The 18177-nt window shown below is 36.9% G+C and overlaps 1 protein-coding gene across 1 annotated transcript in view; it reads right to left on the bottom strand.

Annotated features, from left to right (window-relative positions):
* LOC103258742 (netrin receptor UNC5C-like) overlaps positions 1–18177 on the bottom strand; it is an 83790-nt gene that overhangs the window by 64262 nt on the left and 1351 nt on the right. Inside the window, exon 2 of the mRNA XM_021711533.1 lies at positions 13414–13635. Coding sequence (XP_021567208.1) covers positions 13414–13635 — 222 coding nt within the window. The remainder of the gene's footprint in view (positions 1–13413; positions 13636–18177) is intronic.

Below are 18177 nucleotides of genomic sequence, written 5' to 3'. Positions count from 1 at the left end.
AACTCATATAAGTCATGGTAAGGTTTTGTAGTTCAAGAATAAGTTTTGAATTAATTGTTATAGAATTACAGGGCACTATGTTGAATCATAATAGGTTAATGGAATAAATAAAAATTAAGTCATTTAAGTAAACTTATAGATTATAGTATAGTGTTAAGTTGATAATATTAATCATTAAAAAATATTAGGAGTCAGTGAACTTGGATTGAACCTAGAGTTAACTTAGAAAGTTTTTTATATTAATTAGGGTCTAGAACAAAGAGTATAATATGAATGATTTATTGAACATTATGGAAAACACTTTGAACAATCTGTATTGAAATTGTGTACCTGTGATTTTAATGTAAGTTTTGTGAAGTACGTCATGCATCATGGAATTATAATTGTTTGCTTGGAACTTGCAAGTCTCGTGATGGTCTTGTGATGCATAGTTTGTAAAGCGCGATATACATCATGGAATTTGTTCGCCCCCAGCAAGTAATTATCACACTGCTGGAGGGTATAGAAAATGGTATATAAGTTGGAGGAGTCTGAATAAAATTTGGACTCAGTCCTGATCAGACTGATCCCAGAAGAACTGCCTCCGAGTGGTTTCTTCTCGCCGTCTTGACTCTCCGGTGCAGGTCCAACCCCCCCTCATAGGTTGGAGCAGGACTCCGACATTTTTTATTGCTATGCTGGCCTTATTGCTCTTTTCTGCTAATTTGAGGATAATTAAGGATGAAAAAGGAAAATCTCAAGGATTATTAAAATTTCAAAATAGCTATGGCTTTCTAAACTTCCTTGCTTCTTTGTAGAAGAAAAATATTTGCTTTTAGATGGCGGATCTTAGGTTCCATGGAAACAAGAGTTGAAAAGACTTCAAGTAAATAGAAAGCAGGCAGCCAAACCAGAGTTTTTCTCAAAAATATCGCCATAAAATTTTGAGCGGATCAAGATTTCTATGGAATTTTGAAGGCAATGTAGGTAATACTATATTAGCAAATCAAGAACTCCGAGTACTGAAAATTTCTAAAGCATGTAATGTATGCTGCTTTCCACTTTTCTGTTTTTTAGGTTACCCATCTGCAAGAAATGTGAGCATGGTTTAAATGGTGGAAAGGCAGAGAGTAATGGAAATGAATGATCTTGAATCAGTCCATTTTGTTATGATCTGTGGTATTATTTGCTTTCTAGTTAATGGTCTCATACTTTAAAAGGAAGAATTTAGAGTTGGAGAAAAGCTTTTGTCTTTTTTTCAGTTTTATTGTTCTGTAGTTTTTCAACATGAAGGTACTTTTGATGGAGATTTTATTGAATATAGGTGATTTTCTTAGTTGCAATGGAATGTAACTGATTGTCACTAAATTATGCTTCCAAATATTATTCTAAGGCAGAGGTGTTTGCCAAACAGACCTGTTTGCAATAACTTTTCTCTGTTATCATGTGATAACAAGTTTAATTTTTTAAATGTCAAGAAAATTTCTCTGATTTGCAATATATTTCAAGACTTAATGCATTTGTAGCAATTCTTGCTTTTGAGAACCACTACAGTCCTAACAATTCTGCAGTCAGATTCTATTAAGCAGAGAGTTTGGAACCAAAGTTGCAGGGTAAACCCAGCTTCAGAGGCAATAAAAATGCCTGTATTTCAATTCTGACTGTCTTGCTGTCTCAATCCATGTTTTGAATAAATGCTTTTCCTCACTGGTTGAAAAGCTGACCTCTATTATACTCTAAAAAGTCTTAGGAATTTGAGTATTTACTGGTCTCTATTGTAATTCATTAATCAGTGTAATTCATAATCCTTTAATGTCTTTAGCTTTACATAATATACTAGGGGGACCCCAAAAAACCTGGAAATATCTTTTGGAGGGTGGGCCTCTTGTAGGACACTTGGAATTTATTCCTTCATATCAAACACTCAACTAAGGTTTTTATCTGGAAGCTTGGAAAAGGTTGTGGCATGGTTCTGGAAGCTTGGAAAAGGTTTGGCATGGTTTGCAGAAGAAACGTCCCAAGTTGTGACAAATAGGTGACTACTACCATGATAACGCACCTGAGTGTTCAGCAGTTTTTGACCAAAAACGGCATGACCCCTGTGCCCCGCCCTCCCTATTTACCCAATCTTGCCCCAAATGATTTTTTTCTTTCCTTGGATAAAAAAAATCCTCAAAGGAAAATGGTTTGCTGATGTGGAAGAGGTGAAACGAAAAATGGCAAAAGCACTAGATGGCATCAAAATTGACAAGTTCAAAAACTGTCTTGAACAGTGGAAAAAGCGTCTTGATAGGTGTATTGAAACAAACAGAGACTACTTTGAAGGTGACTGAAGTTTAAATACGTAAGAATAAATACACAATTTTTAAAAATAAATACATTCTGGGTTTTGGGGAGTCCTCTTTGTATTTATAAAGACCTGGGATTCCCTCATTTCTCTACTATTTCTGAATTCTCTCAACTATTTTCACAAATTATTTTTCATAGGATGTTGGTGACTTTATAGGTTCATTTATAAATATCAGACATTTAACAATATTCAGAGTTCTATTCAAGAATAATATATGTCTTTCCATTTGTTTAAGTCAGGGTATCTTATTTGTCTCTGAGTAGAATTTAAAATTTTGCTATCTAAAATTATGTAAATTTCATGGTAACTTTATGTCTATCTATTTTCTTTTACATTGTTACTCTAAATAATATCTTTTATTGCATTTTAATTTGAATTAGCTATCTGTACATAAGAAAGTTAATGGTTTTCAGTTTTATCAGCTATTTACTGTATTCTCTTGATGTTTTTCCACTTTTTTCCCTTTGAAACTGCATAAGCTTTCCAGATATACAAAATCCTACCATTTGTCATAAATAATAATTTATTACTTTCTTACAATTTTTTATGTCTTCATTATTTGTCTTGTCTAATAGTACTTTTAGTAAGTTACAACAATACCAATTAATACTGGTGTCTACAGGTATCTTTGTCTTTTTTAAATAAATCTTTTATTTTAAATATGTGGGGTACAATTCAGGGTTAGGTATACAAATGTTCATTATGCAGGTACCCTTGTTGATGAGGTGTACCCCCCTCCCCTGGCAGTTTCCCACTACTGCCAATCCTTTTCTTATAGTATTACAATAGTTGTTCAAGGTCGGCTTATGAGTGAGAACAGAGGATACTCGGTTCTTCGTTTCTGTGATAAGTCACTCAGTATTATATCTATCCAAGTTGCTGTGAAGTTCATAATTTTGTCTTTCTATATGAATGCGAAATACTCCATCATGTATATGTACCACATTTTTAATATCCAGTCCTCTTTAGATGGGCAGCATGGTTGATTCCATGTTTTTGCTATTGTGAATAACGTTGCAATAAATATGCGTGTGCAGGTATCTTTTTCATAGAGTGATTTGAGTTCCTCTGGGTATATTCCCAGTAGGGGGATTGCAGGGTTGTATGGGAGGTTGATGTTTAGATCTTTTAGAAATTGCCACACTGATTTCCACAGAGGCTGTACTAGTTTACACTACCACCAATAGGATAGAAGTGTTCCCTTTTTGCCGCATCCTCTCCAGCATATGTTGTTTTTTGAGTTATTGATGATGGCTGTCCTGACTAGAGTTGGGTGGTATCTCAGTGTGGTTTTAATTTGCGTTTCTTTGATGACTAGTGAGGCTGAGCATTTTTCATGTATCTGTTGGCTGCTCGTATGTCTTCTTTTGAGAAGTGTCTATTCATATCTTTTGCTCACTTTGTAATGGGGCTGTTTTTTTCTTTTTGGTATGTTTGATTTCCTTGTAGATCCTAGATTTTAGGCCCTTGTCAGATGTACAATTGGCAGATATTTTTTCCCAGTCTGTGGGCTGCCTCCCTGCTCTCTTGACGGTTTCTTTAGCTTTGCCGAAGATTTTCAGTTTCATGAGGTCTCACTTGTCTATCTTATCTCTTATGGCATGGGCACTCGGGGTTTTGATCAGGAATTGGTTGCCAGTTCCAATTTCCACAAGGATGTCTCCTGCATCTTCTAAGGTTCTTAGAAATAGTTTGAGATTTTACATTTAGGTCTTTGATTCATTTAGAGTTGATTTTTATGTATGGTAATAGGTAGAGGTCTTCTTTTAATATTCTGCATGTGGTCTGTCTTCTTCCTAGCTTTATTTTTGTTTAAATTAATGGGGGTACAAGTGTAATTTTGTTTCATGGATAGATTGTATAGTGGTAAACTCACGTCTTTTTGGGGTATCATCACCTGAATAATGCATATTGTACTTATTAAGTAATTTCTTATCATCCATCCTCCTCCCACACTCTCCGCCCTTCTGAGTTTCCACTGTCTATCATTCCACACTCTAAGTCCATGTATACAAATTATTTGACTCCATCTTATAAATGAGATTATGCAGTAGTTGTCTTTCTGTGTCTGAGTTGTTTCACTTAAGGAACTGACCTCCAGTTTCATCTATGTCACTGCAAAAGGCATGGCTTCATTCTTTTTTGTGGATGAATAGTATTCCACTATGCATATATAGCACATTTTATTTATCCAGTTTGCTATTGTGAATAGTGCTAAGATAAACATAACCAGTGCAGGTATCTTTTTAATATAATGATTTATTTTCCTTTGAGTAGATACCCAGTAGTGGAACTGCTGGACCAAATGGTAGTTCCCATTTTAGTTCTTTGAGAAATCTCCATAATGTTTTCCATACAAGTTGCACTAATTTACATTCCCACCCAAATTTTCTTAACTTTAAAGGTAATGCTGGTGGGAGAGAGAAGCAAGATGGCCACGGCATAGATGAATCCCTGAGACTCTCCAAATGTGAGTTTCCCAAAAAAGACTATTACTTTTCTTCCTGCACCCCCTTGCCCACCTCCAGCTGCACTGGTACGAGGCTTGGGGACTTTTGGTCCCACGCAGGGCCAAACATTGCCACCGGACGGCAGCTGCTCCACTATCTGTGATCTGGCCGGCTGTAGAATTCCAAATCCTGGACCCCAGCTCCATCCCCTGTCATGACCAGCACCCAGTGCGAAGCTGCTGGTCACGCAGGGAGGCTCTGAGCACCCGCCCCTTAGAGATACCAGTCCCATTTCAGGCTAAAGTGCCCTGAGAGAGACCCAGAACCACCACCTGCCCTCTGGAGCTCTGGAGATCGGAAGCCCCGGGACCACCCTGGCTGAGACACTCAGCATGTGCGACCACAAGCCTGTGCAAGGGGGCAGAACCCCAAGCTGGCGTAAGGTGCTGATCACAGGCTTCCAGCTCCAGAGGAGGAAACGCTGGACCCTGTCCTCCACCCCAGCCAGCTGGAGGCACCCCAGATCCAGGACCCAGCTGTGCAGCTGGTTCCACCTAGAGACCCACAGGAGGCCCCTAAAAGTGAAAGTAAAACCACCACCTCCGCCATTTTCAAGGCATATTTACATCGCATTGCCCCACCCACCTAGCAGAGCCTCCACCTCGGTTCCCATGGTGACGTCATTAACAGGAGACAAAGCCCCTCCCCTACGCTGAATAGAGACTAGTGTCACAGACCTTCCAAGCGACAAGCTAACTACCTGCAACAGAAACAGAGGGGAGAGACTGGAGATTAGATCTCAGGAACTTGATCCACTAAGGGACCAGAGAGAAAAATCTACACAAATGAAGAAAAACCAAAAGAAGAATATGGGTCCTTCCCAGACTCCTGGGAGGACAGACACTGAGAAAACTGACTTTGGAATACAAACAACTGAATGGTCTCAAAATACAACCCTAGACATCAAGACATTAATGGAGAGATTAAAAAGAATTGAGGAGACTCAAGAAGAAACTAGAAAGGAGCTGATATCTGAGATAACAGTAATAAAGAATACTGTGAATGAAACAAACAATCAACTGATAAGCATGGAAAGCAGAATTACCCAAGCAGAAGAAAGAATCTCAGAGCTTGAGGACCAATATATAGAAATAACCCAAACTCTCAAGAACACAGAAAACAAGCTCAAAAAGACAGAAAAAAACCTTCAAGAGATGAGCGATTACCTCAAGAGGCCTAACCTAAGGGTAATTGGTCTGCCTGAGGCAGAAAAAGAGACAGAGACCACATTGGAACAAACCTTCCATGAGATCATTCAAGAAAACTTCCCTTATCTAATCAATGATGCAAAAACTCAAACACAAGAGATCCAGAGAACCTCTGCAAGACAACAAATGAGAAAACCAACTCCTAGACACATAATAATTCACCTAAACAAACTAGGCATAAAAGAAAAAATCCTAAAGGCAGCAAGAGAAAAAGGTCAGATTATCTACCATGGAAAACCAATTAGAATAGCAGCAGATTTATCTACAGAAACCCTGCAGTCTAGAAGAGCTTGGAGCCCTATCTTCAAAGTCCTAAAAGATAAACAATTTCAACCAAGAATAACCTACCCTGCCAGATTAAGCTTCATCAGCGAGGGAGAATTAAAATCGTTCCCAGATATCCAATCCCTAAGAACTTACGCTGCCACCAAACCACCTCTACATGAAACACTTAAGAAAGTACTAAACACAGAAGAAATGGGGAAAAAAAGAGCAACATTTTTCATAAGAGTACAGGAAAAAGAATAAAATACATATGAATCAACCCCCAAAACAAAAGAAAGACAATAAACCAAGTGGAAGAACAACTCTAAAAGAACTGTATGTTAGGGATGAACTCTCACATTTCAATATTTAGCCTGAATGTGAATGGACTAAATGCACCACTGAAAAGACATAGAATGGCAAAATGGATAAAATATCATCAGGCAACAATATACTGCCTTCAAGAGACCCATCTCACTAGAAAGGACATGCACAGACTCAAAGTAAGAGGATGGGAAACAAATTTCCAGGTGAATGGAACCCAAAAGAAAGGAGGAGTTGTGATCCTAATTTCAGACAAAATACCATTTAAACTATCAAAATTTAAAAAGATACAGAAGACCACTACATAATGATAAAAGGCTCACTCCATCAACAAGAAATATCTATCCTAAACATATATGCACCTAACATAGGTGCACCAACTTTTACAAAGCAACTCCTAGGAAAACTAAAGAAAGATATTGACTCTAACATAATCATAACTGGGGACTTTAATACCCCACTCACAACCCTCGACAGATCATCGGGACAAAAAATCAACAACGAGATTCGGAACCTCAATGTGACTCTGGACCACATGGACTTAATTGATACCTACAGAACATTCCATCCAAAGACTAGAGAATACACATTCTACTCATCACCGCATGGGACATATTCCAAGATCGACCACATACTCGGCCATAAATCAAGCATAAGCAAATTTAAAAAGACAGAAATTCTACCATGCACCTTCTCGGACCACAGTGGAATAAAAATAAACATTGACACCAACAAGATCCCCCAAAAACCCACAAAGACATGGACACGAAATAGCATGATGCTAAACAACTCCTGAATCAATGATGAAATCAAAACGGAGATCAAAAGATACCTGGAAACAAATGAAAATGAAGAAACATCTTACCAAAAACTAAGGGACGCCTTAAAAACTGTAGTAAGAGGGGAATTTATATCCCCACGAACACACATGAAGAAAATGGAAGGAGCACAAATTAATAGCCTAACAAGGCACCTAAGGAAGCTGGAAAAGCAAAATCACAAAAACCCTAATTTCAGCAGAAGAATCCAGATCACCAAAATAAAAGCCCAAATCCAGGACGTGGAAGACAAAAAGACAATACAAAAAAATCAATGAAACAAAAAACTAGTTCTTCGAAAGGATAAACAAGATCGATAGTCCCCTAGCTAGACTGACCAAGAAGAAGAAAGAAAAAACCCAAATAAGCACAATCAGAAACACAAAAGATGAAGTCACATCTGACCCTGAAGAAATACAAAGGATCATCAGAGACTACTATGTACATTTGTATGGAAACAAACTTGAAACCCTCAAGGAAATGGAGGACTTTCTGTCATCACACAACCTGCCTAGGTTGAAACAAGAAGAAATTGAGACCCTAAATAGACCAATAACAATCAAGGAAATTGACTACGTAATAAGAAAACTACCTACAAAAAAAAGCCCCAGACCAGATGACTTTCCAGCAGAATTCTACAAGACATTTAAGGAGGAACTGATTCCAATCCTACTGAAGCTATTTCAGGCTATTGAGAAAGATGGAACCTTCCCCAAATCATTTTATGAAGTTAACATCACATTGATACCCAAGCCAGGTAAAGATCCAACAAAAAAAGAGAACTACAGGCCAATATCTTTGATGAACATAGACGCTAAAATTCTCAACAAGATCCTAGCAAACCAGATTCAACAACACACCTCAAAAATCATCCATTATGACCAAGTAGGCTTCATCCCTGGGATGCAAGGCTGGTTCAACATTCGCAAAACAATAAATGTAATTAAATACATCAACAGATGTCAAAACAAAAACCACATGATTATATCATTAGATGCAGAAAAAGCTTTTGATAAAATCCAGCACCGCTTCTTGATAAAAACCCTTGAACATCTAGGCATACAGGGAACATACCTCAAAGTAGTAAAAGCCATCTATGAGAAACCCACAGCCAGCATACTCCAAAACAGACAAAAACTGGAACCATTTCCCCCAAAAACTGGAACAAGACAAGGATGCCTACTCTCACCTCTCCTGTTCAATATAGTATTGGAAGTCCTGGCTAGAGTGATCAGAGAAGACAAGACAATCAGGGGTATCCAAATAGAAAAAGAGGAAGTCAAATTATCTCTCTTTGCAGATGACATGGTTGTATACCTGGAAAACTCAAGAGAATCTGTCAAAAACCTCCTTCACTGATAAAGGCCTTCGGCAAAGTCTCAGGATATAAAATAAATGTGCAAAAGACAATTGCATTTCTTTACACCCATAATAAACAAACAGAAACCCAAATAAGAAGCACAATTCCATTCACCATAGCCACAAAAAAATGAAATACCTTGGCATCTTCCTAACCAGAGAAGTGAAAGACCTTTACAATGAAAACTACAAAACTCTGCTCAAAGAAATCAAAGATGACACATATAAGTGGAAAAATATCCCATGCTCATGGATTGGAAGAATCAACACTGTGAAGATGTCCATCTTACCTAAGGCAATCTACAGATTCAATGCAATACCTATCAAATTACCAGCAACATTCTTCTCAGACCTAGAAAAAACAACACAGGAATTCATATGGAAACACAAACAACCAAGAATAGCCAAAACAATCCTCAATAAAAAATACAAAGCAGGTGGTATCACATTACCAGACTTCAAACTTTACTATAAAGCTACTATCATCAAAACAGCTTGGTATTGGTATAGGAACAGGCATATAGACCAATGGAATAGAATTGAGATTCCAGAGGCAAGACCTCAATTTCTCAACCAACTCGTCTTCGACAAAACCTCCACCACCTACCACTGGGGAGAGGAGAACCTATTCAGTAAATGGTGCTGGGAAAACTGGCTGGCCACATGCAGAAGATTGAAACAGGACCCCTATCTATCCCCATACACAAAAATTAACTCCAAATGGATCAGGGACCTAAATATAAAACCTCAAACCATAAGAACCTTAGAAAATGAAGGACATATCCTCATGGAAATTGGAACTGGCATCCAGTTCCTGAACAAAACTTGAAACTCACAGGCCATAAGGGATAAGATAGACAAGTGGGACCTCATTAAACTGACAAGTTTCTGCAAAGCCAAAGAAACCATCAAGAGAGCAGGAAGACGGCCTACAGACTGGGAAAAAGTATTTGCCAACTCCAGGTCTGACAAAGGCTTAACATCCTGTATCTACAAGGAACTCAAATGTGCTGAAAAGAAAACAACAAAGAACCCCATTATAAAGTGGACAAAAGATATGAACAGACACTTCACAAAGGAAGACATCCGAGCAGCCAACAGACACATGAAGAAATGCTCAACCTCATTAATCATCAGGGAGATGCAAATCAAAACCACACTGAGATACCACCTAACTCTAGTCAGAATGGCAATTATCAGCAACTCAAAAAATAACAGCTGCTGGAGAGGGTGTGGCGAAAAGGGAACACTTCTACACTGTTGGTGGGAGTGTAAACTAGTGCAACCTCTGTGGAAAGCAATGTGGCGATTCCTAAAAGCCCTAAACATCATCCTCCCATTTGACCCTGCAATCCCTCTACTGGGAATATACCCTGAAGAACACAAATCACTCTATAAAAAAGATACCTGCACGCGAATGTTCATTGCAGCATTGTTCACAGTAGCTAGAACTTGGAACCAACCACGCTGTCCATCAAAAGAGAACTGGATAAAAAAAAAGTGGTACATATACACGATGGAATACTATGTAGCCATAAAAAAGAACAAAATCATGAATTTTGTAGCAGCCTGGATGGAGCTAGAGTCTATAATACTAAGTGACCTCTCACAGAAACAAAGATCTGAGTACCACATATTCTCACTCATATAGTGGACCTTGATCATCCAATGCACTACTATAAGAAAATGACTGACAGTGTTGGGAAACTATGGGGGGGATGGGACTAATGGTAGTAAACATTTGTCTAGAGACAGGAAGACACCAGTTATCAACAAGGGGGCCTGAATGAAGCATATTTGTATACCTAACCCTTAACTGTACCCCACAATATCAAAATAAAAAATATTGATTAAATAAAAAAAAAAAGCTACTGCTTACATAAGTCTAGTATGTCAACATTTGAAAATGTTGTACAAGATACGAATAACTTTTTGTTGGCTTTCATTTTCATCCAAAACTGGTTTTCTTGTACAGTTTTGGATGAAAATGAAAGCCAACAAAAAGTTATTCGTATCGTCACACCATCCCTGAATCTTATGAGAACTGTGCAAGTATTGGACCTCCCAAATCTTCCTTTAGTTCTCATCTATCAATCCTGAATTTGAATAAAAACATGCCATACATTTTATAGTTACTTTAAAAAGGTAGTTTTAATCATTGGTATATGCAATATTAATTAATTTTGTGTAGAAATATAGAAAATGTTTTACAAGAAGAAAATCTCTGTCTCCCTCTGTGTGTGTGTGTGTGTGTGTGTGTGTGTGTGTGTGTGTGAGAGAGAGAGAGAGAGAGAGACAAACACTGTATGAAGTTAGCAGAAGTGCTTAATATTAGAGCAGTTTTGTCTTTATTTACTATCTTTCTATGTAGGTATTTGCATTATTTAGTAAAGACAAGCCTAAATATGTTGTGATTCATTTTAGCTTTTGTGATTTTTTTTTCTTTTTAAATTTAGAGACAGGGCCTCACTCTGTCACTTAGGAGAGCATGTGGTGATGCAATCATAGCTCACTGTAACCTCCAATTCTTGGGTTTACGCAAGTCACCTATATCAGCCTCCTGAGTCGCTAGGACTATAGGAGCACACCACCATACTTGGCTATTTTTAAAATTTTTTTAGAGATTGGTTTTGCTATGTTGCCCAGGCTGGTCTTAAAATCCTGGTCTTAAGTGAACCTTTTAGCTAGCCCCTCCAAACCCTGGGATGACAGGCATAATCACCATACCTGATCTATTTTTCTTCTTATCATTAAAAGGGTATATATTTGAAATTTTTACAAATAAATGAGCTGAAACAAGTACAAATAAAACCCTATTCACCTGAGATTTTGAAGACATCTGGAAGACTTATTTGCTGAGTAATTAGACCCAAAGGTGCAGCAACTTCCTGAAGCAAGCTACCCTACAATTGGATGCCCTGTTATTTCTGCAGTCATCAGCTTGCAGTCAGTGAGCATATTGAATCACAAATTGAGAATTACGTAGAGTTACCACCTAATTTTCTAAGACCATTTGTGTTATAAAGTATATGCCCCACATGATTTTTGCAAAGTTGCCTCCTCTCATTCCACTCACTTTCTATTGTTTTATTATGTTCCATCACCTTGATGTACTATTCATAGTTAGGAACATTGAAAGTGGATCCCTCTCAAGTGTTGGTCTCTACGCACCCCAGGTTAATCCAATACTTAGGCACAATTATAAATTATCCACAAATTGAATTTTGAAAGCATGTATCCATTTTGGTACAGAAAGATATCAATAAAGGATAACAAAGATATTTAAATACTTCAATTTTTGTTTCATAATTGCCACTCTTTAGCTTGAAAATGTTGAACACTGAAGACTTAATACTTAAAATATATGTCTTAATGCTATAAAATCACACATCTAGAAGGGATCTGAAAGTTCAAAAAGTTACTTTCCCTGCTGGAGGACAAAAACACTGAAACTACCATGGAAATATATATATCTTTCCTATTTATTTGTTTATGTATTTACTTATTTATTTATTTTGAGTCAGGGTTTCACTCTGTCACCCAGGCTGGAGTGCAGTGGCACAATCATGATGATCACAGCTCATGGCAGCTTGACCTCCTGGCCTCAAGCGATCCTTCCATTTCAGCATCCCGAATAGCCAGGAGTACAGGTGCATGCCACCATCCTTGGCTAATTTTTTAAAAAAATTATTTTTATTTTTATTTTTGTAGAGAGATGGGTTTCACTATGTTGCCCAGGCTGGTTTACCTTTCCAATTTAAAAGATCTCTAGAAGATTCCACATCTATTATAAGCATCTCAATGTAGAGTAAAAAATTGTTATCAAGAAAGTTTCCTTTATGGCTTAGCTAAATCCCACAGATTATTGAAACCTACTTCATCCCGTCTATCTTTAGTAGTTTATCTTTAAGGGTGATATTTCTAGAGCAACAAAGTCAGGAGTTTTAACTATGCTTAGAGCAAAGATACATTGATCAAGATCTACCCAGAAAGTGGATATACTTATCATTTCTCCTGTTCCTGGATGCTACACTATCACTGTTCTCAATCACCCTCAATTCAACTTTAGATAAGACTTGGGAATTTTAGCGATTCATTTTTGGATATAAGTTAGGGATGCAGGATACTTTGAATCTATACCATTTTAATGCTCTTTTAAAAAATACAAAGGGAAAATATGCATGTGAGTGAACTTTAGACAGTGATGTAAAAAAAAGTGCAACTTATCCTTATTGAACATTCTCCCCAGATCTCAGGATACTTAGATATGACTACCTCATGAGTGCAATTTAAGGAAATACTTTAATAGGGCATTTGGCATTACTTCAGTCTATTCATTCATATTATTTATTTACTTAAGCATGAACCTGTTTAAATTTCATGTAGTCCAACAGGAATCAAGTCAAGATTGATTCATCACATTTTACTTTGCAATGCAAGGAACAATGTCACCAAATTTTAACCAAACAGATTCAAAGCTTTTTGCCAAAGAATAAGCACTCCATTTTCAATTTCATTAATTGAAATAATAGTATGACAATAGGTTAAAGTAGTGAGTAAGTGAATCTTGAACTACAATCCAAATGCAATGGAAAACTCACCGGAAGTTTCGTCTACTCGCTCATCCACTATGTGGTCCTTCTGATGAACCCATTCGCTATTGCACTTGAAATAGATCTGGGTGGCAGGGCTGGCTTTACAGTATAGGTTCACAGGCTTATTCTTCACAATATAAGCTTCTTCAGGCTCAATAAGGAAATGTGGCAGAGGCTCTGGTGGGTCAGATGGAAATGTTTCTGGGAGTTCGTGAAAAAAGTCGTCGTCTGTGAAACAAAGAAGAAATTGAAAAATAGTCAAAACATTGTAACAAGTTGCCTTTTACTATAAAGACTTCTAAATGAACTCATTAAGTGATCTGAATGCCTGCTATGTTCCAGACTGTATGTTAGATCTATGGACTGGTTGTTCAATCAAGGACCTGGGTTATTATTCTCATATTTACTCACAGTAAAACCCAACATCAGGGAGGATAAATTAGTTGCCCTGAGGTTGTAAATAGCAGAACTGAAACCAGAACTCAAGTGTGTCTCCATCAAAGACTGTGATCCTCCCAATATATTACTGTACTTCCCATTACACAGTGTTACCCTTGGGAGCAGACAAAAGAAAAAGCAACTGCATTAGAAAAATTTATTTGAAAAGCCTAAGGCTCATAGATAAATCTTATATCCTTTGCAAGGAGCTGAGTAGGAATACTAGAAACATAAATTAAGACTCTTTGGTTCAGATTCAAATCTATTGTTATTTTCAAAAGATGCCTCTGTATGAAATATTCATTTATTCAGCCAAAAATATTTATTGAGCTCAGAATTATGCTAAGCACTGGAAATACAGATGATAATATCAAGTCAGTCAAGAGTAGAGCCATAATAGTCTTAGAGTCTAGAAATGCTGTTTGGTCTTATTTTGAAACTACACCTCAAATGCCATATAGAATTGTATAACTAATAAAACCTATTCTCATTAGCATACTGAGTGTTATCATGATATCACTGAATGTTATCATGATATCACTGAATGTTATCATGAAGAACAATAGTTTCATTTCTACAGAACTGAAAATTGTCAAACATATTTCTCCCACCCTGATGTTCTGATACCACCAAATAAAGAAAACTTAAAAACCACTTGAGATATTTGTATATTTTAAGGTACATTTTTAACTTGGATTCTGCATGATTATAAATAAAAATTAAAAATCATAAAAGTGCTTTTTAATAAAAGCTACTATCATATTTTACAAAAGTTAAGATAAAAATAATCTTACCAATATACCATAAATAAGTTAAGCCTGCTAATCATCTTCCTATGAGGGACAGAGGATAACAAGACAATTGTTAATTCTTCAAATTGATTAAGTACCCTAGTCTGACATGTAAGGTTAAAACTCCGAGGTTAAAATTAGAGGCCTTTAAAAAGTATATATATTCAGTAACAAATACTTAAAGACTGGTTGCTCAGATATTACCTTGAAACTTGTTTCATTACTTATTCAACTGTTGTCTTGTTTTGGGAGACAGCCATTGGTGTAGTGACATCGGCTCACATTGGCCCACAGAGAAATCTGGCCTGGGACTTTTCATCTAGGTCATGGAATAGCTGTTAAATATATTAATGTCTGATCTCTGACAACCTGCTCTGCAGTAAAATTTGACTTCATTTGCATCACAGACAAAACTAACTTTTAAAGTTGCTCCCCAATTGTAAATTCCTGACACTGTAATGTAAATGATGTTTCCTTTAACTAGCTTTCTTTCTCACTTTATTTCCTTAATTTGCTTTCTTTTGGCAGGGCATCATTTCTAGTTTTTCCATTGTTGAACATTAAGGACCCAAACTGTCAGATTACTAAGAATAACCTTGTTTCCATCAATTTCAGCTCCTTTAGTCAATATGCAAGAACACTCAAGACTGCTTAAATAAACATAGCTCAGAAAGGCAAAGGCATGAGAAACTGAACTATTGACAAATCCATCAGCATGAAACTGATGTCTTGAAGGTCTTATTCAACTTTTTTTTTCTTCTAAAGCACTTATTGTTATATGTGATAACGGACAGTGCTGATAATCAATAAAGATATAAGACAAATTCTATAGAAGGTTGACTTTTGTTTTTAATTATTATTCATGAAGTTCAAAGTTCAATTAGATTTTATTTTATTTTTTATTATTGGGGATTACTGAAAAGACTAATGAAAGCTGAAAAAGTCACATGTGTTTTCTAGTCAAAAGTAGCTCTGTTAAGTGCTGAGGGAAAATGTAATGATTTAATGATGTACATAGAAAATGCATGAGCAAACTAATTTTGTATTTCCTTAATTTTGAGTTTTAAGACAAGATGATCACTACAAATAGAAGATATAAACCCATGTCTCGATTTAAGCCTTCACACAGTGTTGCTTCTTCAATATGTTGGTTAACACTTAAAATGAAACTTATTAAGGAATGATTTTCTATCATTAGAAATGTTTTCTTCATGCTTAGTCCAGTGTTTATTTACAAATCATTCGTTTTTGCAGAACCCATTTCTTAAAGTTTGTCTAGAGAAATGCTTTAACCAGTGACAACACAATAGTTTATTAACATTTCTTATGACATTCATACAGTAAATTCAAGTTTATGCCCTGAATGAATTTCCATTAGGCAACATAACATATCATTTTTAGTACTCTGTTCGGGTATTGGGAATGACATTGATATGGAAAATTCAAGCCCATAGTGAGTAGGTATGCACAGTGGGATAGACATGACAAAATGCAAATGGGTTGATTGTCAGTGGGCTCACAGGGCATTGTGAAATCCTTGCTATCTTCACTTGCATCAGATTGCCTGGGTATCATGCTCCACTGAGGAAGTTGCTCCAGATAGCAACCTACCCACCATCAAGTTACACAAGCTAAGAGAATACTTTCTAATTCTTGCCTTACACAAAAATGAAGAGTTGGCATTAATTCCCAAATAGACTGGTATTTTAAAAACTGTCTTTTAATGAAATTTTATCTTTCCTAACGTAGGTTTTAAAAATCAACCACACAAGCCAATGCTCCTCAACTAACATAATAAAGGAAAACTGAGTATTTAAGCATTCAGCATTGCTATGTTTATATATATTTAAAGAGGAAAAACTGATAAGCTGCAAATGCTATTTACTCTACACTTAACATTTAGCTCCTCTGTGCCATGTGTTTGCCTCTAACATATATGGAGGAATCTTCTTTTCAGCTATAACAACAGGTTTTATGCAACTATTATCAATTTTTCAAGAGACTGAAAATATATAACAAATACTCAACTCTAGAAATGAAAACCTTTGAAGGCAGGGACTGAATTGTTTTCATTTTCCACAAGTCTAGCATAGTGCCAGGGGATCAATAAATATATTTTAAAAGCATGAATATTATACTAATGGCAACTTTGTTCATTCCTAAAAGATTCACACGGGATTTTAGAGTTTATAAAGCCTCCGATTAGTCCTTTCACCTTGGCCTCCCAAAGTGCTAAGATGTCTTAACAATAGAAATATCTACAGACAGAACTGGCTACAAAATTTGTATGGCCCAGGGCAGAATGAGAATTTGAGGACCCTGGTTAAAAAGTTTATTAAGAATTTTGAGATGGTGACAGCAGAACATTAAACAAGCATTAGTCCTGTGTGACAGCACAGGTCACATGTCCATGTTGTAGTCCTGCCTACAGGACTTAAATGAGCATTCTACTTCATGGAAAGTAGTCCTGCCTACAGGACTTAAATGAGCATTCTACTTCATGGGCAGTCTGAAAAATAAAATTACATCTACTAGTAAATATTCGTTTTGGAACTTATTTGGTATTTCCTAGCTTCTTATGGTGATTACATGTTTTCTAAAAGAAGACATGATTTTTCAGACTGAGACACTCAGGTTCCAATTGATTATTTAAGCAAGTCTGCTTGTAATGGTGTGCAAGGGAAGGTGTATGATTTTTTCTATTTGTGGTCTTCCTTTTGAATGTACTTTGGTGCCCATCCATGGGCCTGATCCAAAACATGTAAAATTCCTGCTACACACTTTCAGGGCACAAAAGAGAATACATGGTAATAAGAAAGTTCGAGATTCTACCTTGAGCTGGTAGACTATTTACTGAGATTAGCCCCTTGCATGCAATTAATTTTTACCATACTACAAAAAAAAAAAACAAACCCAAAACAAAATCAAAACAAAACCCCTAAACTCTAGCTTTCTCATACTAGTAACTTCATGTTGCAACACTTGAAGCTATTAAAAAGCAATTCTGACCAGGCATAGTGTCTCAAGCCTATAATCCCAGCACTTTGGGAAGCTAAGGTGAAAGGATTGCCTGAGCCCACAGGTTCAAGATCAACTTGGGCAACTTTGTGAGACCTCATCTCTACAATTAATCAAAAAAAGAAAGAAAGAAAGAAAGAAAAAAAGCTGAGTGTGGTAGTGCACGCCTGTAGTTCCGGCTACTTGGAAGGCTGAGGTGGAAGGATCACTGGAATCCAGTAGGTTAACACTGGGGTGGCCCTGAGTGTGCCACTGCATTCCAGCGCAGGTGACATAGTGAGACTCAAACTAAAAAAAAAAAAAAAAAAAAAAAAAAGCCAGGCTCGGTGGCTCAGCCTGTAATCCCGCACCTTTGGGAGGCTGAGGTGAGTGGATTGCCTGAGCCCGTGGGTTCGAGACCCGCCTGGGAAGCGAGACCTCATCTCTACAATAAATCAAAAAATCAGCCAGGCATGGTAGCGCATGCCTGTAATTCCGGCTACTTGGAAGGCTGAGGCGGAAGGATCGCCGGAGCCCAGCAGGG

This window comes from Carlito syrichta, unplaced genomic scaffold (assembly GCF_000164805.1).
Source record: "Carlito syrichta isolate Samal-C Ts95f unplaced genomic scaffold, Tarsius_syrichta-2.0.1 Scaffold302351, whole genome shotgun sequence".
Lineage (NCBI taxonomy): Eukaryota > Metazoa > Chordata > Mammalia > Primates > Tarsiidae > Carlito > Carlito syrichta.
The sequence above is the reverse complement of the archived record's forward strand: the minus strand, read 5'-3'. Positions and strand labels throughout refer to the sequence as shown.